Below are 26,715 nucleotides of genomic sequence, written 5' to 3' on the forward strand. Positions count from 1 at the left end.
AATGAAAATTACCTTGGCAATAACTAATTAAGGGAGGGAAGGCGAGCTGTGGCTCATGGTTTGAGAGGGTTGCTTGGGCCCACATGCAAGATGATCACTAAAGACAATTACAGGAGGGCTGTTGTCCACACACAGCCAATCAGCACAGGAGTGATATACCCTCAAGAACTTGCCCCTTGTGGCTCACTTCCTCATGCTAGAACCTGCTTCCTTAATGTTTCTGCAGCCTTCTAAAGAAGCCTTACCAGCTGGGGACCAGGCGGCACACCTGACCCCGTGGCTGAGATTTCATGTTCAATCCACAGTGTTTCCAAACCAGGGACTTCAACTGTGTGAGCACTCTGACGTCTTCGCTGACTATCTCCCGGGAATATCATAGGTTCTAATCTTGCTCAGGATGCATCTCTTCCTTCTCTGCTCTAGAAACAGTTCATCCAACAACTCTGCCCCCAGCGTTCGGCAAAGTTTGAGGAGGGTCCCTTGATGTATATGCAGATTATGTCTAATCAGAGACTCTCATGCATCCCCTGCGTAGATTTCTAAGCTGTGATTGTGTAGCTTGCCGTTTTCTTGCGTTTTGATTACAAGTTCTAGCTGTTGAAGCCTCTCCAGCGTCTGGTCCCTCTCTCAATATGTAGAGTCTGCCAAGCTCGGGTCCATTTCATGGGTTTTCCCCACAGTGACCTGGAAATTGCCTCTAAACACAATGGCTCAACAATCAAAGGGCTAATTATTTGCTTCCTTTCTCTCAGGGGTCAGCCCTGTGTTGGCCTGTGGCCCAGTGTACGACAGAAGCTGTCTCATATGTTTGATCCAGGTTTTTAGATGTATAGTTTTGACTAGTCTACCATGGTTGTAGGTAGAAACTCTGTTTGAGTTTGAGTTTTTAAACATTTTTTGTAGGCCATGACACCTCCAGATTTCTTAACCAATAAGAGCCCCAAATACACAATACAGTGGTGGAGAACTTTGGTAAAACACTACCAAGGGGTGATTTTCATTTCTTCTTCCTGGATGGCTTTGAAGGATGACTGGCTGGAGTTCTGGGTGTGCTTGTAACATACTTAGTTCTGTGGAACTCATCACCAGACCTGAGTTCTGGGCTCTGTCCATTAGTCTGGATCCTCTGCCACCCCTTCCCTAAAAGAAAGCCTTGCCTGCTTTGTCTGTTTGTCTGTCTTTGACGTGGCTTTTCCCCAGTCTTCAAGTCTCATATTCCACAGGTGTGTGGTTTCAGGTTTGGCCATCCTGGGTTGTGATATCTCGAGATGCCAGCATAGCAGGTGTTATTTAGAAAAAAAAAAACACGTGACATTCCACCCTTCAAGTCCCACTGTCAGAGTACCGAGTGACCCTCTGAGATCTTTTGTTGTCAAACATTAAACAAAGCTAAGGATTTTTTTTTTTTTTTTTTTTTTTTTTTTTTTTTGCTAGAAGAAAACTATGTTATTCTGGATTTGGCAGAGGAGACAGATTGGAAGGAAGGCAGACTTAATGTCCCTAACACCTCAAGTTGCTTTGAACTTGCGTTGAAGAAGAGTGGTGTTTAAAATTCCAAATTGAAGCAAAGAGATGCCAGTATAGAGTGAACAGGAGGCAAAGAAAAGAGAGGCTGAGCACACAGAGAGGGAGCGAGTGCTCCTCCGGGCCACTCCGGCCTGGGAAGCCATTTTTATGAGCGAATTTTAACTTGAACACAGGTCTACAAATCAGTTATTTTGTGGTTCCCATCAAAAGATATTGACACACAGCTATTTAATCACTGAAGAACTTACTTCTTTTCATCCAACTAGTACATCAGATTGAATATGACTTGATTTTTTCTCAGTAACAGCTATAGACATCAGCTCTCCAGCAGAATTACATTCCAAAAGGTATGCCACAGTCTGTAGTGCCCTGGTCTTTCCAAGAGGTCCCATGAATGGTATGTTCTGGAAGGATATGAACGGAGATTAGGTTAATGGGAAGCCAGACTCACAAGGTTGCACACATTCCAACGACTAATATAAAACCCGACTACCTTCATACGTTTTAGAGACTCGGGGATGAAAACTTTAAAATCATCACCAGAAAGTACTGAGACCACATGAGAAGAGATATGTAGCGAGCCTGGAAGCACTGAAGCTGGTACTGTGTAGATGAGACCTTTTATCGGGATGTTATATACGATTTATTTATTTTCTATCTCTCTTTTGCAGGAGAAATTCACAAATTGTGTTTGAGCACCATGGAACTTTTAGGTTCCACTTTGGCGGCTACATATGCCCACCCTCAACCTGCACCAAACAGCTTCCTACCAGCCATTGGCACCATCACATCGAGCTATCGGGACCGTTTTCCCCACCGCAATCTAACACACAGCTTGAGCCTCCCATGGCGACCGAGCACATACTACAAAACGGCCTACAACTACCCAATCTTGGCCCCATATTCCTCGAGGTCTCAGAGAGTGTGTGAGAGCACCATGCTCCCCTTTGTGTCCAACCGAACCACCCTCTTCACAAGGTACACCCCCGACGACTGGTACCGTTCCAACCTAGTCAGCTTCCAAGAGTCCAACTGCTCACGGCATAGTTCAGAGAGACTCAGAGTGGATACCTCCCGGCTCATTCAAGACAAATACCAGCAGATCCGGAAGACCCAGGCTGACTCCACCCAAAACCTGGGGCAACGAGTCAATGACATAGCGTTTTGGAAATCTGAAATCACGCATGAGTTGGATGAAATGATCGGAGAAACAAATGCACTGACCGATATTAAGAGAAGGCTGGAGAGGGGTTTGATAGAGACTGAAGCCCCTCTACAGGTGAGGATGAGGGTCAGAGTAGAAGGCACTGTAGCTCAGTGGTTATAGTTATTGCCAAAAAATTACATTTTCTGCTGCCCATAGAAACACCATTCATCAATAAATTTGTAGATGGGCTTGGTAATGCCAAACAAATTTCCATTTTACATGTATCGCACATAGTGAGTTTCTGAGTGAAACAGACTAAAGAAACACCATTAGGCTACACACTGTTTTCAGCTAAACATGGCATCATTTTAGCCCCTAAGAAGGCTGACCTGATCTTTGCAGGTTCTAGATTAAGATGAAAGCATTAGAAAACAGTTTAAGAAAAATTTTAATTTATTCAGAGTGGAGGAGATAGCTCAGTCGGTGACACCATTTTCTTGCAAGTATGAGAACCCAAATTTGATCCCTAGAACTCATATGAAAAGGGTGCGGTAGTGTGAGCTGGCAACCCCAGTACTAGCCAGCCAGCATAACCAGTGAGTTCTAGGCCAATGAGAAACTGTTTCAGAATAAAGTTGATGGTTTCTGAGGAAGAATAACACTCAAGGCTGACCTTGTGCCTTCACACACACACACACACACACACACACACACACACTCACACACACACACACACACACTCGGAAACCTGTACTTATACAGCCACACAGCCACACTCACACATGCACACACAGAAACCTGCATGCAGACATACACATATACACATACACAGACACACACGTGGAAACCTGCTGCATATGCACACATATATGTACACACATATAAATACACACTTATGCACACATGTATACACATGTATGCCTACACACATGTATACATGCAGATTCACACACAAACATGCATACATATATAAATGAATAAACTTTTCTTTAAAAATTAAAAATTTTCAGTTTGTGTTATGAAGTAATCTCTATGTTGATGTAATTGCTCTTCAGGGCACAAGCAATCTAAGGCTACCCCTTAGATTAGAAATCCGTTCAGAATTCTTTTATTAAAAAGATAATTGGAACTGAGTGTAGGCCAGTTGTCATGGTCAGACAGGCAGCCCTTTGGCTAGTTACTGGCGTCTGATTAGGCTTTGAGTGGGCTCCAGGCACCTATGACTCTTGAACCACAGGATGGGCCCTCCAGCTTCTTTTGACCACCTTCATAGAAAGAAGACATCTTCTGTCTAAGGCTGGGAAAGAATATAAATTAGTATATGTCTCAGGGAGCATCGCTCACATCGGTTGTGTCCATGGAGAACACTCACAGCAGATCCCATGGTATGAGGGGCTGAAGGTCTAGTGATTTCAGGAGTCTCACTCCCTTCATGATGACTGGACCTTATTGGTTCTAATGTGAGTTTTCTCCTGCAGTTTCTGCCTGAGTGTTCTTGTGAGTTACAATATTGACTGTCAAAATAGAGTCAAAAGGTCCAGATTACGATCATTGTTACTTAGAGATAAACCTCAAAAAAGAAAATACCAGTAGCCACTTAACAGAAGGAAGGTTGTCAAATTTCTCGTAAAAGTAATTAAATCAATCAGGTGCCCATTGTAGCTCATCAAATATGCAGTAATGAACATGTGTAACATCTAAGGCAGAACGTGTGCACTTGGATGTGTCCTTGGTAGAACCGTGGACTGGAAGAACTTTCCTGAAAGTCAGTGTGTTAATATCCACTTAAATACTCAGAGTTCCCACAGTCCACTGGTTCCTCAACTAGTAAATACAAATTATACTAATTAAAATTAGAAATGTGCTCAGTTAAGGTTCAATAACATATTACAACATGGCTCACATTTTGTGTTTACAAAAGTTTAACATAGTCCTATATCATAGAAGAGGTTTTGAAGAAAGCATTTTAGCTACACAATGATCTCCTACATAATTTACTGTTAGCGACTTACTTATGCTACTTTTTATTGTCATTACTAACATTCTCTGCCTCGAAAAATATTTTAAAATTTCAGTCTACTGTTTCATTTGATCCTGAAGAAGAGTATAAAATTGTAGGGATATTTTTTTGTCTCCATTTTATTAAAACCAGACAACCATTAAGCAAGGCAGCAATGAGTCTCTGAAACATGTTTTCCATATTTTAATTCTTAATAGATAAAAGCCTATTGTTTTTATAATTAGGAAAATAAATAACCTTACAGATAATGGCTTAGATAGTTGGCTACACAAACATTTTAATATTTTGAAAGTAAACCACTCATTTCTACTTTTTCCAGTAGAAAATACTTAGATATGATGATATCTCAGATTCTATCTTACATGTTATTCAAATATTTCTTTTCAATATGATGCTATGTACTTCATTCAGTTGCTCGTTGGTGGGGATTCTTCTTGTCGTTTTTCCAAATTAGAACCAATTTTCCAAATTTTATGTCACCCTTTCAGTAAGAGCAAAGACGTCTTTCCCTACCAGGGTCATTCTCGTACCAGGCTCTTCTAAACCAACTTGAGAAGTCCATCTTGGGAGTTCCTGTTGACTGCCTTTAAAGTTGCCATGGTCATTTTGGAGTGACATACTCTGTGCTCTGTGGATCTCTAGGTTGCCCGAGAGTGTCTCTTTCACCGCGAGAAGAGAATGGGAATCGATCTTGTTCACGATGAAGTTGAGAAAGAACTACTGGCAGTAAGTGTGGGGGAGAAAAAAAGCTTCAGTAATGATGTCTGTAGAGGGAAGTCTGAGTTTAGGGGAACAAATCAGAGAAGTGCTGTCTAAAGCTATTCATGAATAAATTTATAGTGCCTGGCCAAGGTTCATTCTCTTGGTTTTTATAAGTAGTATATGTTGGCTGAGAATTTTAAAATACAGAAAATAATGGATAAGATGTTTGTAGCCCAATTTGGATGCAAATCAGTGTTGGTCAATTTTGGTACTTCAGGCATTCTGCCAAACACGTTTAGATAAAAGTGTCCCTTTCACGTAAGGGCATACATGTGTCTCCAAGATTACACTCCAACTGTATTTGTAAATGTGAAAATGTCTTCATCTCTTTAAAATGGCACCGAGGCCATTTTCCTGTCAGCACATATCCCTGTAGGACACAAAGTAATTAGCCAAACCCCAGTGTTCCTAATGCAAAGCTGCTGCCACTGGACAGCAGCTCAGTCCTCCGTCACTGAAGAGTTAGGCAGCTTTCTTATCTCATTACTGCTTACCAGTGTGTGCTCAGGCTCCAAAGAAGGCACAGGGTCTGGTCTCTGTAGCTCCATGCCACCATGATGTCAAAACCATCACTGCTGACCACAGTACCCTCTCCTGACTCCTTTCCCCCACTTCTCTTCAGGAATAGCAACTGGGATGTCAAAGGGCATGAACATCTGAGGAGGTTTTGGTCCACGGCCAAGCTGCAGCCCCAGAAATGATGAGTCCAAGATGCTCTGTGGCTTCTCCCAGGCTCCTCTGCACCTTCCACACTTAACTCTGATTTACTCCCGAGTTCTCTCACTTTCTGTACTACCTACACTAACATCGCTCAGTCTGTTAAGGTTTCAGCCTCTGTGTACTTGAGCTATTCCCAGTCCCTTTCCTTGGATTCTCATTGACCCAAACACTAGTTCTTCACCTTAAGTGCTCTGCCAAACAAGTTTTAAAACTTTGATTATCCTGTAATAATAGTACGAATCAAGTATGTACTGGTCAAACCCAGTGTTTGTCCTTCCTCCCAGCTCATTTTTCCAGACTGTCCTACCCTATCCACCTCTTTCTACTGGTGGTAGAACACCCTTGGCCGAAGCCATTATGTCCTTAAATCCTGTGTTAGCCTCGGCTCTTGATCTAAAAACAAACAACAAACAGCCCACCTCCTATCCCTACACTATGACATACAAAATGGACAGAACACCAAAAGTTAGAAATGATCAAATACTTAGGAAAAGTAAGTCTAAATAATTTTGACACTGGAGTAGCTGACATTCTTTTAGATACAACCATGAAAGGGAAACAAGAACAAAAGATAAGCCATGTCAACCCAGCTCAAGCATTGGTGCATCAAGGAAGATTATCATTAACAAAAATCTTCGCATATCATATACCTGATATGGACTTTTATCTAGCCTATATAAATGATAATTAAACGTTTTAGAGAAAAATAACTCAATTAAAAAAAAAACAGTTCACCAAAGGGGAGAAGCCAAACCCAATAATAGTATACAACTACGAATCATCATTAATCATCAAGAAGACAGAAATCCCCTTCATGAGACTCGAACACACAGGATGGCGATTTTTACAGAGAAAATAAAAGCTGAGACTATAGAGGGGCTAAAATCTATACACATTGTTGGCGTGGATGGAAAATGATACATCTGATTCAGAAAATAATTGCTTGGAGTTACTACATAATCCAGGAACTCTGCTCCCAAGTATCTACCCAAGAGAAAAGGCAAGCATGAGCCGAGAGGGAAAAACTTGCAGGGGATGAGTATGGGAAAGCTGTGTAGGAGTACTACAGAGTCAAAACAAAAGAGGAATTCTTCAGCAGCCCACTGTAGATTAATGGGTGTCTAGAAGGCTGGGGGAGTTTGGAGGTGGTTTCCAAGGGTTATCTTTTTGGAGCCAGGTGATGCAAGTGCCCTGGGTTTGATTTTGCCAATGGGTGTACTAATACTGGTGGGAGACTTTGAGTCTGTAAGTGATGCTGTCTATGATCTGTGCCCCACAGATCTATCCTTGAGAACCAGTAAACACTGAATCAGAGGCTGGTATTTTCCAGCTCAGTAGCAGAGGTCATCTTATCCCAAAGTTAAACCTGCAACTAGAATAATAGCTCATGAAGTGGTCATTCCCAAATTAATTCAAGTAGTGAATATGTTGTTATTCAATGGAGTGAACACACACACACACACACACACACACGCGCGTGCGCACACACACACACTTATTCTTTTGGCTACTATATACAAGTAGTAATATAGGCTGAGCATCCTTACCCCCAAATCTGAAATCTAAACTGTTCCAAAATCAAGCACTGAGCGTGAAGATGACACTGCACACAGGGAACAACAGACCTCAGGCTAAATTAAACATGCAAAATCACCTGTGTGTGTGTGTGTGTGTGTGTGTGTGTCTGAGACATAAATGAATTCTGAGTATAGACTTGTATCCCCAAGACAATTTCATCCGAACTATGCAAATATTCAAAATTCTGGGGAAAAAAATCTTATCTGAAATGTTTCTGATCCAAAGTTCTCCTGAAGAGAGATGCTAGCCATGTTTAGCAGTCTCTTATAGAACACCATCTCTTAGAGAACAGCGTCTCTTGGGGTAGCTGTGATGATGTTACCTGTCCATGTCTCTGTCACCATGGCGTTTCTTGGAACTATGAAGCCAACTGAGTCTGCAGAAGCATCACACACCCAGCCAGCCAGCTTGGGCTATTCGCTGGGACACAAACGCAGTCTGCTACTCAGAGCTAAGCTGACCCTCTCAGACTGCTCCTAGTGAACATTTTCTCCTCCCCACGTTGTAAAAGCAGAAACATTCAAGACTTCAAGGGCTTATTGGGAATGGGTGGCAATGAGTTCTAGAAGCAAACCTATCTCAGCACAATGCAGCCTGGGAGGATTCTGCTCTGAGGAGTTGAATAGTCTCATCAGAATGAATAGATAGGGTCCACAGACCCATAGTAAGTTATATGCTCCTTGCATAGGTTTCTGTGTTCAAGATGTGGGTCCAAAGGTTTCTGACAATCAGCTGGATCAGAAAGGACAGCCTTTTACTAATCATCTTTGATGGACACCGGAGCAAATATTGAAATTGCAAGCTGACAAGGATTGTGTTAGGAACAAAGGGCCTGCTCTTGTAGATGAGATTCTTTTTTTCATGACCTAGGTCCAACTGGAACTGCAGTTTGATTTTAGGAGTTGGATTGCAGTTGGTAATTGTACTATGATCTCCGAACCTCAAAGAACAGTTACATGACTACACAGAACCATACAAATAGCGTCAATCTTCTGGGTACAAGGTCTGGATTCATAAGTACATCCATGAAATGATTTTAAATCTAAGATTCAGCCTATACCCTAAGGCCAGCCTTGTCCACATCTGTAGTTGAACATCAGTGTTCCTGGGATGCTGGCCATCTTACTCCACTGATCTTACTTCACTGGAACAGAGCCCACAACTCAAATGCCTATTATGTTCTAACATGAAGCAAATGACCTCTTCTGTGAGTTTTTCTGGTGAGAAGTGAACTTTCCAGATAAGAAAGTGATGAAAAGCCAAAGAAAATAGTGAACCATTGAGACTTTTGAGACAGGGTGGCTCAAAAGATACTATGGTTCTGGAAAGCCCACCCATAGTGGGTGACTGACACATCAAAACTATACCCCTGGATCTTCCTGCACAGCTTTAAGGTAGTTTGGCCAGAGATGAAATCTGTTCTTCCTCTGCAATCTTTCCACAGAGGCTTAGCAAATCACTTAACTTTCAGAACCCTGAAGCCTTGTAAGTTTTGTTTACTTCCTGGGTTTTACATGCTTCCCTCCTCTATTCAGAAAGGAAAGTTTAAGTCTGGAGAAAATAGCTGTGGGCCAGCTCTATCAACTGTTTGCTAAGCTTGGACTTCTTCGGGTGTGGGCTGCAATCCCTTCTGGGGTTCATCCATGCTGCATCATGTGATGTCTTTGTGGCCTTGCTTCTGAATGCACAACATGTACACTGCACTGTGCATGCCATGCACACATGCAACACCACACAGTTGCTGCCTGAAATATAACTCTCAGACTAAAGAGAATTGTGCGTCATGAATTCTCCTCTTCTGAGCTCTTATAGACACATGATGGTTCAATTACAGAAAGCAGAGACTTAAAACTTTATTTTCCTACCATCACCCCTCAGGATGTAAGTATGAAACGAGCGTGTTTTTCCATCAAACTGTTAGAATGTCTGGTTTTAATGATTGCGGACTTTTAGTTTCATCAAAATACTTTAACTGTTCAATGAATTTCAGTCTGGGATTAAGACAGAATTTCCAACAGTTCCTGGCATGGTTCTAAACATCCCTCCACCTCCGTGTTCTGTGTATTTACGTGAAGCAACATTCTCGGCACTGATGACACCAAATCAACCCTGAAAGGCATCGAAGAGACTCTGACTTGCAGCATCAAAAGTATATCATATAAGCATATCCATCTCATTAGTATGCAAATTGTGTTTATTGTTAAAAAATAGCAAATTATGTTTATACCAAAGGACTATTTTAAATTAACATCTTATTTATTTTCATCACAAAGTGCTTGATAATTTTAAATACCTTTACGTTTGGGATCATATAGGCAAGAGAGGTTATTTATTTATCACTTTTTTTTTTTTTTGAGACAGAGTTTCTCTGTTTGGCCTAGGATACCCTGGAAACTCACTCTGTAGACCAAGCTGACCTTGATCTCAGAGATCCATCAGCCTCTGCTTCCTGGACGCAAAGGAGGTCTTATTTTATTTTATTTTTTGTTTCCTCAAAGAAAGCTTAAGTGGAAACAGTTTTAAAAACTCCAGGCTAAAGCTATACAGAAACCTGGGAAAGTGCAGTTGTCTTTAAGATTACGTTTCCATGTTTGAAATGCAGAGCTCAACCCACTAGCATCCTGTGTGTAGCTACAGAGAAGCTCCCAGGGCTTCAACCTTCTCTGGCTTCTTTGCTTTTGAAGAAAAGCTGTTATGAAAAAAAAAAAAGGCACCATAAGTTCAATATTGTGCACATCACCAGAGTTTTAGGGATTCTGTTGTTTTATTTTGTTTTACCTACAAAGATGGGGTAGAAACAAAATACTAAAAATTTATCCCTGTTCCAGCTTGGTCCACATGATAGTTTCCATATAGTTCCATAAGGAAAGATTAATCTGTGTTATCATGGCACATACAGCTAAATAAATAGATGTAAAATTGTTATAATGCATAATGTCACAGATTTTTCAACAAATAAAAATTTCCTTTGTTGATAGATGTGAACAATGGTGACTTTCAGTGAACTCAATGAAGACATTAATGTGTGGTTTTGTTTCTCTATTGAGTAGGAAGTTGATACCATTCTTTGTTGCCAAGAAAGAATGAGGCGACATCTGGATAAGACGATTGCCCAACTTGCGTAAGCCTTTCCTCTCTATCCAGCCTTAAAGCCCAGCATTGAACTGTGCTCTGCCTCCTGTATACATTTCTATTAGAGCTTCATACTAACACACACACACACCCACACACACACACACACACACACACACACACACACACACACACACACACACGAATGCACCCACACACAGGTACACATGGGCACATACACATGCATGGCCCACGAGCACACACAGGCACACACAAAAGCATGTACACACAAGTGCACTTCACCGATTTTTATTCAGAGATCAGGATGAGTGCTTGGAACTTTGTCTTGAAGATGCTGTGGGAAGGATGGCTAATATTTCCTTTAAACTCAGGAGTCTTTCCCTTTGAGGCCTGTGCTCAGTCCTGGCAGTGGACAGACACTGGACTATCTCCCCTTTGCTTTTACACTTCCTTAAAGACCCACCTGTCCTGAGAACACCATCTTCTGCTGCACCCGCAGCACCATCCCTATTTGCCACTAGAATGTGAAGCCCTTGGGGTATAGACTCTAGGGCACCTGCTCTTTAAGACAAGTGTGGAGACAATGGGAAGAAAGAACAAAATTAGGGAAATTCTTAAATTGTGGTAACGGTTGTCAGAATGGAATAGAGTGCCCTCCGAACTTGCTGTCTAACTGTCCTCGAAAGGTCTTTGTTGGCTCTGGTGACAGAAAGAAGTGCTGTTGAAAATGCTATGCCCCCCCCCCAAAGAAAGGATGGCTGCAAATGTACTACTGTTACCAATGATGGCATGGGTGCTGTTCAGGTAATGAGTGTTAGTACCTGCTTAGGTTGCCCAACCTGGGCCTTGGCGTCAACACTGGGAAGGTTGATGAGGTTTGAATGCTGTGGTTCTCTGGAGGTGGCATTAGGTGGGCAGGAGGCTGTCTGACAGGGTTTGGCTCTGGACAGAGTAGTTCTCATATGAGCTTCTGGCTTCCTTAGGAGTTTCATTTAGCATGCCCTATGAGTCTGAACTGATGTCCATTTTCTTTCATGATCTAAAATCTGCTGCTATGCCTTTGTCCTTGGCTTTTCTTGGCCAAGACTAGCCATGTTGGGGTAGCTACACTTCTCTGCAAGTCTGCATTACTGTCTCCCTTGGTTAAATCACAGGCCTCTTTGTACAAGGTCTTGACCCTGTGCTTGCACTTGCTTGGATTTTTAATGGTTCCCTCTAAGGAGCCTGGCTTTGCTTAAATTCATAGTGGACAGAATGTTGACCTCACATCCCTGGTTGGTTTTCCCATTGTGTTCTCTACAATGATTGTAAGAGAACCAGGGCTTCTCCAATCTACTTGTTTTGGATGGCACAGCTGCCTCCCAGAATGCACATCAGCTTGGTATTTCCCCGGGCACTACTATGGCATCCAAAAGGCTCTTGACATCTTTGGTTGTATGACAGATGATGACAAGATACCCCATCCCATATCTTCCCAGGTGCCCTGAGTCCATACAAGAAAAGTGTCTAGACTCCCTTTTCCTTAAAGATGTCTTCCCAAGACAGGAAGGAAGCTCATGTGATGTGCTGGCCCCAGATCACAAACAAGACAGACCTTTTAGTCCAGAATTCCAGCATAATAACCCAAAGTAGGAGGCTCATCAGTGTTTGTGTGTGGGGGGGGGGTTCATAGTTTCCCTAAGGCTGTCCTCATTCCTACACAAATTAGAAACGACGCTCTAGCTGACTGGTTCCACTGAAGGAAGGCACAGGCCAGAGCGAGCAGAAGAGGCTGGGATCAGTTCACTCCACCAGAGGCAACCTTTACAGAGCCATTTGTGTGCCAGGCCTTGCTTAAGGTTCTAAAAGCACAGAAGTGGTTCATCAGTCAGTTGTCCTGCTTCTCACAGGCCACGTGCTAATGGCCCCTAACATTCTGTCTCTAACATAGACTTCCCCAAATTTCAACAGCTACCTGGGGTCTCCATGTGGGTGTGGCTCTCCCATATTCTCCCTCCGAGCTCAACGTTCTCCGACTCCAGTGATGAGATTCCATCGATCCAATGACCTGGCTGAGCTCCTGAGTCTCTCTCAAGTCCCTATCTCATTGGGGGAGGGGTTGTCTTGATTCTTAAACGTACCCACAGTCTAAACACTTCTCGTCTCCTCTGCTCTCTCTCTATGATCTGCCATTATTTCCTCCTCTGAATCACTGCTGTGGGTTCCCAGTGGGTCTCTCCAGGTCTCCAGAGGTCTGTTCTTAGCACAGCAACAGAATGATCTAGTTCAAGGGCAGATCCGCGCTTAGAAAGAAACCCGTGTCTTTGAGACCACTAATCCGTGTGATAAAATTGTCCTTACCCGGAGACGCAGAGTGATCTGATGAACTCTCTCCTGACCATCCTGTGTAAAATCACAGCGCTTGCTCTGGAGTTGCTGGCCCCTGTTCTGCTATCACCTTCTTATCTGGGCCACAGCAGCTGCCTGTGTCGTGTGTATATTGCTATGTGTTCACGGTAGGACAAACTGCTTGGAGACATGTTTCTGCCATGTTCACTGTTTCTAGGGTCACACCACGGTTGTTGAGTGAATCATTCTATGGCTGAAGGTATGTTTCACCTGTCACCCATGCCCAGGTCTCCTCCAGAGCTAGTCTGTGGGCATGCCTTATGGCATCCTCCCTGTCATCTGGAAGACTGTGTTTCTGACACTGTCAGGCTCTCTTCTCTTCCAGTGGCTAGGCTGCAAGGAAGGAGTGCCGGGGTGAGCTACCAGCTCCATAACCTCACCTCAAGCACTCTTGGAAGCTGATTTTCACTCTTATTTTGTAACTCTGACATACATCTTAGCCAAAACACGGCCACAAACTCTGGTCACCAGTGAATCGAGGGAACCTTTGATGTATATGTCTCATGAGGTTCTTGGGGAAAAAAAAAATCTGTTCCAAGCATAGGGTTAAAGTAGATGAGAATAAGAAGCTGAATAGCAAGGAGGAGAGGAAGGCACCGCAATGGACGTAGGCTGCAAACCAGTATCCCGTCTCAGCTGTTGATGAGCATTAAGAGATATTCTTCTCCCTCCATCTCCTCTCCCCACCTCCCCACATCCCATGGACAGGAAGTATGGGCAGGATGGAGAGGGATGGGACACGGCAGGGCAGGGTGGGCCAGGCAAGGGTACGGTCCTCATGCCTGCTATGTAGGGCCGTCTCTACAGATGCTCCTTCAGAGTGGGAGTTGGTTGTTCTGACTGAGAAGTATGGGAGGTCCCATACTTAGAGGGTAAGGCCTGGTCTTTTGGGAACTAACTGGAACCACGTCTTTCTTCTCTCCCCTGGGTACTTGCAGCTCAGACAGGTCCGCACAGCACGAGCTTGAGAAGGACCTGAGTGACAAGCAGGCCGCCTTCCGGATTGATGACAAATGCAAGAATCTGCGCAACACTTCCGAGGGTGTCAGCTACTTCCGGGGGGTGGAGAGAGTCGATGCAACGTAAGCTGGCACTCGCCGCTCTGTGATTGCAATGACACTTGCTCTTTCTGCTTTCACCACGATGCAGCATAGAGGCTGCCTTACCGGTGTTTTCCGCAACTATCAGGGAACCCCCACCCCCACCCCCACCCCCACCCCAACACTTGGTGAGTTACGAAGAACAGAAGTTTCTTGGGTTTATATGTTTGGAGTCTTGACAGTCCTGCGTGGCAATTTTCACGCTGGAGAAACAGAAGGGCAAATGGAAGACTCACTTTCATAGCAGCTCAGTCTGGGGAAACTAACCAGTGAATGCATTCTCTCCAGAGAGGCATGAGTTCAGGCAGGGGATGTGACCTTCTGACGGGGTGCATCTGTCTGGTGTGCCTAGCACCTCAATGGGCAGAGTGTTTTTAAAGGCATTGATGTTCCTGAACGGCCCACTCATTACTTAAAGCAATGCTTCAAGAACTCGAAGCAGAAGCTCTCAGCGCCCCTAGGGCTGCGACCCTTTAATACAGTTCCTCATGTTCAATCACCCCCAACCATAAAATTATTTTTGTTGTTACTTCTTACTTGTAACTTTGCGGCTGTTATGAATTGGACTAATTTTGGAGATAGAGAGTTGTCAAGGGAGTTGTGACCAATATGTTTAGCACCACCAACTTCAAGGCTGTGCCTCCCAGCAATGGCTGATAATAAGCATAGTCCAGAAGAGTTAAAATGGAGGGTATAAACCATGGCCAGGTGCCTGAACAGGACAGACACGTTTGGCCTTGACCAGGTTTTAATAAGGTTTTATTCTTGGAGGGTCAGGCCTTGAGAGTTGAACCATCCTGTGTTCCTTCATCAAAGGAAAAAAAAAGTTTCAGTAACATGAAAATGGCACCTTCTTCTGCAGGAAACCCAGAAAAATAATGCACAGAAAAAGTTGACCAGACATTGCCATTCCTAGATGCTCTGGGCCCTGTGTGCACAGGCTGGAAACCACAAATGCCTCTCTCGCCACGGCTTGTCACCATGGCTTGTCACAGTTGCCTTTGCCAGACCCATGCATGCCATTTGGGGCAGGGCTTATGGTTTGCGCCAGACATTTCCTTTAAAAAAAAAATAACCAAGTTGACTGAAGTTTACAAAATGACCAAACTGCAGTGTGTGTCAGTGGGTCTGACATATCTGAATGTCTGTAACCACAGCCGAATTCAAGATGGAGACTCCAGCACCCTGTAAAGGTCCCCGCAGTTCCCCAACACCTGTACTACATACTCTCTAAAGTGGCCCCCAAAACGGATCCCATCCTGTAGGCGCCTCATCCCACAAAGCAGCTCCCTCCCTTGAGAGCTACAATACCAGTAACCACTTTGCTTTTAATGTTCAGGTATGAATCAGAACCAGACCCTGTGCCCTATATAGTCCCCACATAATGCCTCTTACCTGACTCAAGGTGAGCAGAGAGCATCTATTTTGCCTCCTTGGAGGATGGTCCAGGACCTAGCCCTTTGAAAGGCCTCCGATTTTAGGGCCCATCCATGATATTATTTTGGGTCGAGTCAACATTAAGTCCTATTCAATATTTTATTAATAAGAACACGAACACAGATATCACCTGTCAAATCTACCATCCAGAGACACCCACACTTGACAACAGCTCTTTAGTCCTTCCAAGTGTCCCCAGATCAACAGGCGCTAGTTTGTGAGAGTATTCCCCACACACCATTTCTATAGCCTATCAAACTTTTTACCTCATGCTTCATCAGTGTTACTTGTGAACTTAATGTCCCTTGGTTAATAAGATTCATGAAGTAATATCCGTGAATTTACATGCTACATAGGTTTCTCACACATATTAATTAACACAGAATTTCATTCTTTTACACAGTTTCTAAGCTTTCAAAGCTTTATTTAAATATTGCTGAAATGGCAGTCCTTCCATATCCATCCTTTGGAATACTATGTTCTTGGGATGTTGGGATTCCTACCTTATAAACATTTAAGAGATAAAATCTTTCTCTGTGTAGCCTTTCTGTTGTCCACCAAGACTATGGCAGTCCAACAGCCTCAGCTGTAAGTCAGCAGATACTCCTAAACCTGTCTCTGGCTGCAAGCTACCATTTCCCTCCTTACTCTTCTGGACCGGTTTCTCAGTGCGCTATAGTTCATCAACACGTCTTTGGCGACTCCCTAGGTTGATATTCTTTCTTCTGTCCATCGGGTTGGCCATAGCACATTTGTAAAGAGCCTGCATGTTCTTGCTCTTTAGTAATCTACCCTTGATCTAGCAGAAGAGTTCCTGTATGCCTATTAATAGACTATAGGATAACAGTAAAATAAGGAACAACTGGGAATTTTCCTTCTAATTAGCTTTGCCCTGTTGTTCTCATCTTGTCTAGAATAGGTGGTACTGGGGCTCCTCTCGGGACAAGCAATCCCTGCAGACCATCCGAGCTGACATTGGCTCTCTTTCTATTTCCAGTGTATCAGTGCCCGAGTCATGGGCCAAGTTTACAGATGACAACATTCTCCGCTCCCAGAGTGAGAGGGCAGCTTCTGCTAAGCTGAGAGAGGACACCGAGAACCTTCTGGTTGTGACGGCCAATGAGATGTGGAATCAGTTCAACAAAGTGAATGTGGCTTTCACCAATCGCATTGCCGAGACTGCGGATGCTAAGAATAAGATCCACATTCACTTAACAAAGGCGAGTCGCTTACCTAAGAACTATACCCAGATATGGGGAAGGGGGTCAAGAGGCCATGAGTTTGCTTGGCACATGCAAGGCCCCTGTCTCCACCCCCAGGATTGGAAAAAATAAAATTAGAAGGTGGATCAATTGTGAGTTCTCCCTCACTGCCATGGACAAGGCAGGATACCCTGAGCCACAAATCTCTTACCACCCCAGAAAAGCACCATGGTCTCCTGGCCATCTAGACTGAGGAAAAGGTAAAGCAGTAGAAAGCCTGCTGTTCATTTTAATCTGTAGCCAGATGTCAAAATGAGATGGGAGTTCACTGGTACTTGGAACACAAAGAGCATACTATGTAGGGAAAGGCTCTTAGTATCCAATGGAAACAAAAATATTATGATAAAGCTTAATGAACTGCCATATATAACTGGGAAGAGAAGTTAGTAGAACATATGGTCGGGGGAGGGGGAGTTGGGCCAACCATTTCAGACCCCTTTTTCTGGGCAACAGGACCAAATTTAGGAAGCAGAGAGGTAGCATTGAATGTTCCCGAATCTGTAAAGAATTCTGTGCTGTGAGTTTAGGAGTTTTAAAACGACAATTTAATGAAAGGTTGGTGCAGAAGCCACACCTCAAGATAAACAAGAGCCACTGCCTTTACTTCTAAGTACCATGGAAAGTGTTCCTCATCACTTGCAAGTTCTTTTTTCCTTTTGTAAAACCCTCACTGTATACATTTTACATCTATGAATGTTTTTGCCTGCATGTGTGTCTGTGCACCATGTGCATGCAGTACTCATGGAGGCCAGAAGAGGGCGTCATATTCTCCTAGCACAGGAGTCACAGACAGTCGTGAGCTGCCATGGGGTTGCCAGGAATTGATCCAGGGTCCTCTGGAAAAGCAGAAAATGCTATTAACTGCTGAGCCTCACCTTGGCCTGTCTTTTCCAGTTTAAAGACTGTGTACTGCTGATTTAGTTTTCCAGGGCCATTGCCACACAAAGTGCTCACTGTCTGAGAAGCTAGAAGTCTGAGCTTGAGATGACACAGGTTGATTGTCTCTGGGGCTTCCTTCCTTGTACTCTATGGCAGCCTCCTGTCTCCACATATCTGTGTTATCTTCTCTCTCTGTGTAGCTACGTCTGCATTAGTCAGGGTTCTCTGAAGAAATAGAACTCATAGAATGAATCTCTCCTAGATATCTCTCATGTCATATATGTGTATGTATATGTATGTATATGATGTACATGTATATGATGTATAAGTATATGTGTATGTGTATATGTATATATTCGTATATGTACATATGTATGTAGGCACATACATATACACATCATATACATACACATCATAACATATACACATATACACATGTATATATGTATATATGTATATGATATATATGATATATATGTATATGTATATGTATATGTATATGGTCATGTATATGGTCATGTATATGGTCATGTATATGGTCATGTATATGTGTATATGTGTATATATGTATATAGGCACATATACATATACATCATATATATACACATCATATACATATACACATACACACATGTATATATGTATATATGTGTATGTGTGTATATGTATATGTATGGATTTTATTAGAATTATTACACTGGCTGTCTACAATCAGAAGGTTCAAGTATCCAGTCATTGTTCAGTTCATGAGGCTGGATATGTTAGTTGGTCTTCAGAATCCTGAAGAAGTAGGCTTTAATGCCAGGGAAGGAATGGCCTGAGACTGAGTGAGAGCAGCAGCCAAAGAGAGTGGCACCTTCCTTCTTCCAAGTCCTTTATTCAGGATGCTAGCAGAAGGTGTGACCCGGATTAAAGGTGGATCTTCCCACCTCGAAGATCCGGATTAGAAGTGGGTTTCCCCACTTTAAATAATGTAATTAAGAGAAAAAAAAATCTCTCACAGGTGTGCCTGGCCATTCAAGAGTTTTAATTAATTACCGATGTAGCCAAGTTGAAAACCAAGAATAGCCATTAGTGTCTAAGATTTTTCCATTTGTAAGGCTTGAACCCTTTCTCTTGACTTCATTTTATCTTAATCTCTGCACAGACTCAATCTCTAAATATAGTCACATTCTGGGACCCGAGGGTTGAGACTTCAGGAGATGTTGGGGAAGGACACATAACTCAATATAGGTGCATTCTAAGTTCCACGCAGGCATGTTGTAGACACAGGGTTGTCACAGCAATCCTGCTGTCTCATGTCCTAGGGAGGCAATACACATATACATAAACATGCAAACATCCCCCACCACACACACATGCACCACAGAACACGGGTAGTTGTGAAGAAACAGAAGGAACTACTTGGAATCAGAGAGATAAATGTTTAGCAGACGGAAGCATTGTCTAGTTTGGTGAGAAACGAGACTTATTTTCAACAGGTTGGTTAAAGCTTGCGAGAGAGGCCAAAGCCTGAAAGAGAGGTTAGGAGTCCTTGGCTTACGCAGGCATTCACTGAGTGTGGTTTTGCGAGGTCTTCGCGGCAGACAGAAGGCATGGTAGCAGAGTTTCTGAGGATAATGCTTTGGCAGTGGGCTGAGGAGCAGACAGAGAGCTGGGGATGTGGCTAACAGCTGGCCAAGAGAGCAGGTGAGGCAGGATGTCAAGGAGAGGGAAAGATCCAAGAGGCCCTTGATGTTGGTCCTGAGAGGCGTTTTCATGAGAGCGGCGAGTGCTAAAGGCAGCATCCAGGCACCGTGTTGCCTGGGCTAGCTCCAGGCCATGGGGAAGGGGCCACAGTCAAAGGACCAAAATGGGGAGAAGTTGGAACTGTGGAGGCACAGAGAGGAAGATGGCAGGTATTCTGAACACAAAAAAAAAAAAAAAAGTGTGGAAGGTGCAAGGTTCTCTGTGGAGTCGCCCCCTCCTCTCAGAAGTCCAAGAAGCACATGGGCCAGAGGCGCGAGTGTCACAGGTTGCACAAAAAACTGTAACGAGATGTTGGCCGTTGCTTCTCGTTACCACAGACCCTGCAGGAGATCTTCCAGACTGAAACGGCCATAGAATCTATCAAGAAGGCCATCAAGGAAAAGTCCGCCTTCCTGAAGGTGGCGCAGACCCGGCTGGACGAGAGAACGAGGAGGCCGAACATTGAGTTGTGCAGGGATATGGCTCAGTTACGGTAAGAGCACCAGGTGGGCAGAAGCGGGAGCAGGGGGACCCCTTCCTGGATACAGCTAGGCTCTGATTAAGGATGTTTCCGATGGCCAATAGGAGCTGTTTAATGGGTAATGGGTTCAATTCGGGAAGGTGGAGAAAGTCTTAGGAGGAGGGGTAGTGACTGTTGCCTGGTGACGCGACGCGAATGTGTTTGAAGTTAGTGAACGGAAAACTCTCCGGTGAGTGAAGTGGTAAGCTTATTGCCCTGCGCCTTTCTCGGTGAGGACATTCTGTGGTCTCCCAGTGTGGAGGAGGGAGGGGACTCATCAGAAGAGAGTCTGAGCACCAATGCCATCAGTCCCTCTGAACTCGACTGTGGTGTCTTATGCCCTTAAGATCTACAAGGATATCTGGGTCTGATATGGTCCGCCGTGGAGCTTCTCCCTCAGCTTCTTGAGAGCCCCAAGAGCCCAAGTTGGGGCTTGTTCAGATGGGTTGTTCTCAGGAAAATAATCCGCTGGCTGCTCCCTCACATGCCGCAGGAAGCTCAGTCTCACACAGAGGATGGACCCCGAGTCCTGGAGATCATTACTATAATGTCTCTCCATGTGCGGTATGGACTCTGACCATGCTTGATGCTATGAAACTCGCACCAGAATACACAGTCCTTGACTTAAGAGTTGGGTTTTGTTTGTTTGGCTTTTTACTTTATGTGTCCATTCCCGTGGAATGGTGGCCCTTGGCTTTCAGTACAGGACTCACTCACTAGACAGGAGATAATCAACATGTTATTTTAAAATAGGCTTCCCATTGGATGCCTGTGATTTTACCCAACTGTAGGCTACTGCAAATATCCAGTGCACACTTAAAGCCAGCAAGACTGAGCTCTGATGGTCAGTGGGTTAGGACTAAACACACTTTACATTTCCAGCTTACCTTGGGTTCCTTAGGACATGACCCATCGTAAGGACCTTCCCAGATTAGCTGTGTGTAGCAACCTGTGTAGCGCCTTCCAGGCTTCTGATACACAGATTGCTCACCCAGGATGATGCATCCTCCTCAGAATGGGCTCTTTCGAACAGGCTCCGTAGTTTGGAAGAAGTTGCCCTCCACTCTAGAGGCAAGACAAGTCCATAGGTATCCAGCTGAAGTGTGTGTCTTGCTGCAGAAACAAAACAGCTGTTAGGATTGGATGGTGAATTGTGGCTTTTAGCAAGTATGATGCTGAGGGCAAGTCTGCTCACACACAGGATCAGGGACTTCCCCACTTGTGCATCGGTGGAGGCCAAAGGCTGGTAGTATGCCTCCTACTCTTCTGTCCCTTCTCTTTTCCTTTTTGAGGTGGGGGTCTCTCACTGAAGAGAGTGAGCCCTCATGATTCCTGTATCTACCTCCCAGCACCGGGGCTATAGGGGTGCATAGCCACACCTGGCTTTTACATGCCTCCTGGCTATCTAAATTTTGCTCTTCACGTTTTGTTGGAGGGCGGTGAACACTTCAACCACCAAGCCATGACTCCAGTCCATAATAGGACCTGAGTAGCTACTTAATGTGAGTCTGGAGTCAGAAGCACAGAAAGGTGTTCCAGCCACCACCCCCCCCCCGTGATCCTCTCCCCCAACTCTTTAGAATGCCCCTTTTACCCAGCTAAAGACCACTGCTATTTTCTCTTGCTTCTCTGCCGCCCTCTAATGTGCCTGTCCCCATGTGGACTCCAGGACAGAACCTGCTTTTGTTCCTTGTTAGGATATCCCTGCCAGAGGTATTATTTGGAGAAAAACATGTTTTCTTTCTTTCAAAAATTGATCACTATGAAAACAACCCTTGGTCTGTCTAGATGGAGAAAGATCATAAACTCAGGGTGGGGGTTGGGAATGGAGAAAAATCGCAGTCTTCACTCCAAGACTTAATTTCATTTAAAATATTTTAAGCCGGCTCCTTCGAAAGCAGTTTGAAGCCTTTTTGGCATCTTTGGTAGAAACTCAGAGAAGGGTCTGCTTGACTTAAATCTAGATTCTCAGACAAAACAAATCAACTCTAGCAGACATATTTATATTTGAATGCAAAATGGTTTTCAAGTCTGGAATTAAGAAAAAAAAATACCTGGAATGCCTTCAGTAAAACAGTTTCCCAAAATCAGCTAAGACCAGGGAAAGTGGAAGTGACCTGTGCCCTTGATAGTGATGTGGGTCTCTGGTGGCTACTGGGGGAGTCACGCCTCTCTGCTGTGTACACAGAGCTTCAAGTAAGTGAAATCTCTGAGGTCCCTGTCTCCAGATTCTCCATGTCTTTGTTTTGACACCGATACTTCCGTTAACATCAGTTTCTCCCCATGAGTTCCCAGGAGATTAGCATTTGGCTGCAGTGAGTAAGGACACATTTGGGTTCAGGATTCCTTCTGAAGCCAGGCAAGACTCAGAGAAGAGAGGCAGGTCCTGGGGTTGATAAATAGCATCCAGTATAAGCCCCAGCCCTACCCCTCTCCAGCAGCTCTGAGAGCTGATGAAGTTATACATGCTAGGATCTCAAACAAACAAACAAAGGAGCTAATTAACAAAACAGAAACTTTCTTCTTAACCCAATTTGCTGTAAAGAGAAAAATGTATCATTTCAGAGGATTTTTCCGACTGTGCCACTGGAAGGGAGACCGGCATGGTCTTTAGGTGAAGGGGATATGAGATGTTAACATGTTTCCGTGCCCTGAGCTACTATGGCTCCCTTTTCTGCTGCAGGAGGGGAAAGGGTGAGAGATGGAGTGAGGATTGTTACACATGCTAGGCAAGTGCTCTACCACATAGTCCCACCCCTAGTGATTAGTTTTTTCTGAGCTAGGTTTGCTGTGTATCTAAGGTCAGCCTCAAACTCAGGATCCCTCTGCCTCTGCCTCCACGGGACAGGAATCAGAGGTGTGTACCAGCTTGCTAGCTGGTGGGGACCCTTTTTGGGGTCTTCTTTGTCTCAGACTGAGTGTAGGTCTGTTTAAGTGGGCTCTTCTATTTCCTTTGGGTTGTCCTGGGTCTGAGTCTTACTCTTGGTGCATCCTTTAGATTTAGAACTTCTTGTAGCTCCCTGCCTTCTGAGGCTGCCTCCTGCACCTGGAGAGCAGAAGCTGATGTTCATCTGACATAGTTTTGTTATATCTATAAGCTGCTGAGGAAACTGCAGGATGTAACTGCAAGCAGGGCTGTTCCTGCTGAATGAGGTCGCTTTCTGGAGTCTGTAGGGAAGGTATTCCTAAATGAGCACAGAAGGGTTGGGTTGTTGGGATGCATAGCATAGTATTGGGCAACAAACTAGTCTCAAGAACTGGAAGAATCTCTTCCCCTAGTGTTGGAGGTTTGTTAAAGAGCTTAAGAGACAGATTAGTTACCCTAGCTGAAGAGATAACAAAGGGATGTTCTGAGGTCAGAGATTATGGGAGTTCACTAGAGGGCTGGTTTTCAGAGGGGTGAGGAAGGATGTGGGAAGTGGGAAAGGCCTAGGTGTTTGGGAGACAAGATGGCTAGTATTTTTTTTATGTCCGGGGGTTGTGGGGTCATGGGGGAGGGGTAAAGTCAGTCAGAAGTTAGTCCAGCACCCGAAAGGATGAGGTTAGCTTTACCTGAGGCACACGGGTGACACGGGTTACTGTGGTTATCTCTTTCACACCCCTCCTCTGCCAGCCTCAAAGCCTGTGGCCAGCCTGTGTCTGTGTCTGGGATGAGAGGGGTGGAATTTCCCTCGGTGCATATGCTCAGTAAGAAGCAAAGAATCCTGGGCCTCTGGCTCCTGTGACCTCTCTCCTCCTCCCATGATTTTTTTTTCTGACCCAGAGACATAGAGGCTACATTACAGATGTGCATTTTGATCAGTTATGGGTCTCTGTGATGCTCCCCATCTGGATGGTTGGAGGAGCCAGCTACATAATGTAAACACACTTAATGTCTCTGAGCTATACATATCTTCTAGGATGTCAAACTTTACGGTGTGTGTATTGTACTAGGAATAAAATATATACTTGGCACTGAACTTTGCTTGTTTATTTGATATTGACATTCAGCTGTGCAAGCATCCTGTGTATTGTCTGTGAGGATTACAAATAAGACAGACAATGAGATGGGTCATCCCAAAGAAGCCCTGTGTCCTGAGGCCACCCTCCTGGGATTCTGCTTCTGTCCTTTCATTGCAAGAAATAGAGAGGGTAGGGACAGGAAACGGGACCCTGTTTCTTAGTACGCCACCCAGGCTCTGTATATCCTTCCCAGCTTCCAGGATGGCCTGGCACTGCTTATAAACACATGTGGGCTGTGTACCCACGGACAGGACAGCTTATCAATCCTCTGGGCTCAGGGTCCTCATCTGTGAAACAAGGACACTGTGCTTGATGACCCCTGATGTCCCTTTTCCAGTTGCCAAGTCCCACGAAGCAGCTCTGTGTTCTGGTGTTAATGTGGTTTAGATATGTTTCTGTCATGGTGAAATCTTTTTCCTCTAGGGACGCCTTGATCCTTATGTGGTCATAGATGCTGTTCCATTCAGAATAGTTTCTGATACGTACACACATACATACATACATATGTATATGTATATATGCATATGTATATGTATGTATATATCCCATGCACTTTTAATCTGTCAGTAAGTGAAAGTTTGAAGAAAATACAGTTCCCATCTTTGCACCACCTTTGATGTACATCCATCAGGATCCCTGAGGGTAGTTTCAAGATTTCCTTTGGATATCAAAATCCACAAACATGAAGTCCCTTATATAAAATGATTCTGAATTTGTATATAACCCATTGATATCCTTCTGTGTACTTTTCATTCATGGATAGATTACTTATGATGCTTGTGTAATGCAATTGGTTGTTATATTGTGTTATCTAGGCAGTAAGAGGACAGCATGTGATTCTCATGAATACTTTTTTTTTTTTTGGCGATTATTTTAAATCTGTGGCTTACTGGATGTACATACAGACCCCAGATACAGGCAGCTGAGTGTACTCAAACTTACATTCTCAGATCCGAGGAGAGTATTTAGAAGTGGCTGATGGGTATTGTCTGATGTCTCTCCATTTGCTCACAGGAGGGTAGACACGATTCTGGCGTCTGTGCAGGGATGTTAGAGTAAGCTATTTGACCGGACATGACACTCAGAATGGCACCCACAGGGAGAGCAGTCACTAACGAGCTGCAGAAACAAAACCAAGTGCTGCCCTTTTATAACCCATGCCTAGCTTTACCCTTGAGAGCCACAGAGGTGTATCCTGGGGGATGCTATTGGTCAAATCGGTGGGTAATTTCTCTTGCATCAGTCTAAATATAAACATGGTAAAAAGAAAACCCAAAGGCAGGGGGGTGGTGGGGGGTGGCGGGGTGGCTCACGGAACACTGGGCTCTTATGTACAGCACAACACAAACCAAGTAAGAAGGCAAACAGTCACTCAGGGACAATGGTTTCCCCAAGCAAACAGACCAAAATCAAGAGCACTGCTATTTCCAGAAGCATGCCTAATAGTGATGTTGGCTTATGCAAATGATGGTGAGTAGCAGTGCTCTGGCAGGGTGACAGGGAGGCAGAGGCAACCTGGAGAGGACACAGGGGCATTTAGGGAAGGCCTATAAACAGTACAAACCGGGAAGCCAGAGAGGACCTGACTGTGTCAGTGAGGCGGGGCTGTTCCACTTTGTGATGACTAATTTTCATCAGGACACAGAAAGAACGTCTGTGACAGTTTCGGGGTCACAGCTTACACGGCGAGTGTCACCTAACATCATCTTTATATCACATTAAGGTTTGAAATTTTACGGCGTCCTGACTTTAGATCTGTGAGGTTTTTACCTAGGGTCGCGATGGGGCCTTGGAGCCCGAGGAATGCCCCTAACTGAGATATGGTAAGGGGTTGGGCAGAATTCTGTATATTAAAGGCTCTTTCCTCAACTCCAAAAACTTAACGTTCAAGACTAAAGTAAAAAGTATAACATCCAACCTAAGTCAAGAGGTTTTCCCCCTCACATTTGTTTTATTTTTAAACAAAATATCAGTGTTTATAATTTTCCTTCTCTTAAAATATTGAAATTAGCATCAAACATTTATGTGTGTACCTATGAAGATGTATGTCAATGTATAAGTGTGTGTGTGTGTGTGTGTGAGAGAGAGAGAGAGAGAGAGTGTGTGTGTAAGTGAGAAAAATTTTACTGTTATCTCAGGAATAGGTTTAGATTATCTTTTGGGTTATGGACTATAGTAGGGTACACACAGTAGGAATGATCCTGGTAATTCTGGAAGCATGCATAGATATATACATCCCTCGACATAAAAAGTTCTTCTGACATGTCCCTTCAATCAGCTGGGGACAGGCTTCCTGAGTGTTCCGGCCCACCTAACCATGCTCTCTGTCCTGCAGCCTTGTTAACGAGGTCTATGAGGTAGACGAGACCATCCAGACTCTGCAGCAGCGCCTGAGGGATTCGGAGGACACCTTGCAGTCCTTGGCTCATACCAAAGCCACCCTGGAGCATGACTTGGCCGTGAAAGCCAACACTCTGTACATCGACCAGGAAAAATGCATGAGCATGCGCAATAGCTACCCCAACACTCTCCGGCTGGTTGGCTTCTGTTAG

At 44.2% G+C, this 26,715-nt stretch overlaps 1 protein-coding gene across 1 annotated transcript; it reads left to right on the forward strand.

The window, feature by feature from the left end:
* Positions 1-2,221: 2,221 nt before the first annotated feature.
* Positions 2,222-26,715, forward strand: TEKT3 (tektin 3; the record flags this gene model as incomplete). The annotated part of the gene is made up of 7 exons (XM_080923567.1): positions 2,222-2,806; positions 5,337-5,420; positions 10,805-10,875; positions 14,174-14,317; positions 16,770-16,992; positions 19,980-20,134; positions 26,499-26,715. Exons 1-7 carry the CDS (start codon positions 2,228-2,230, stop codon positions 26,713-26,715), a joined length of 1,473 nt encoding a protein of 490 aa, XP_080779693.1. The 5' UTR covers positions 2,222-2,227.

This window comes from Micromys minutus, assembly GCF_963924665.1.
Source record: "Micromys minutus genome assembly, chromosome: 10".
Taxonomy (NCBI): domain Eukaryota; kingdom Metazoa; phylum Chordata; class Mammalia; order Rodentia; family Muridae; genus Micromys; species Micromys minutus.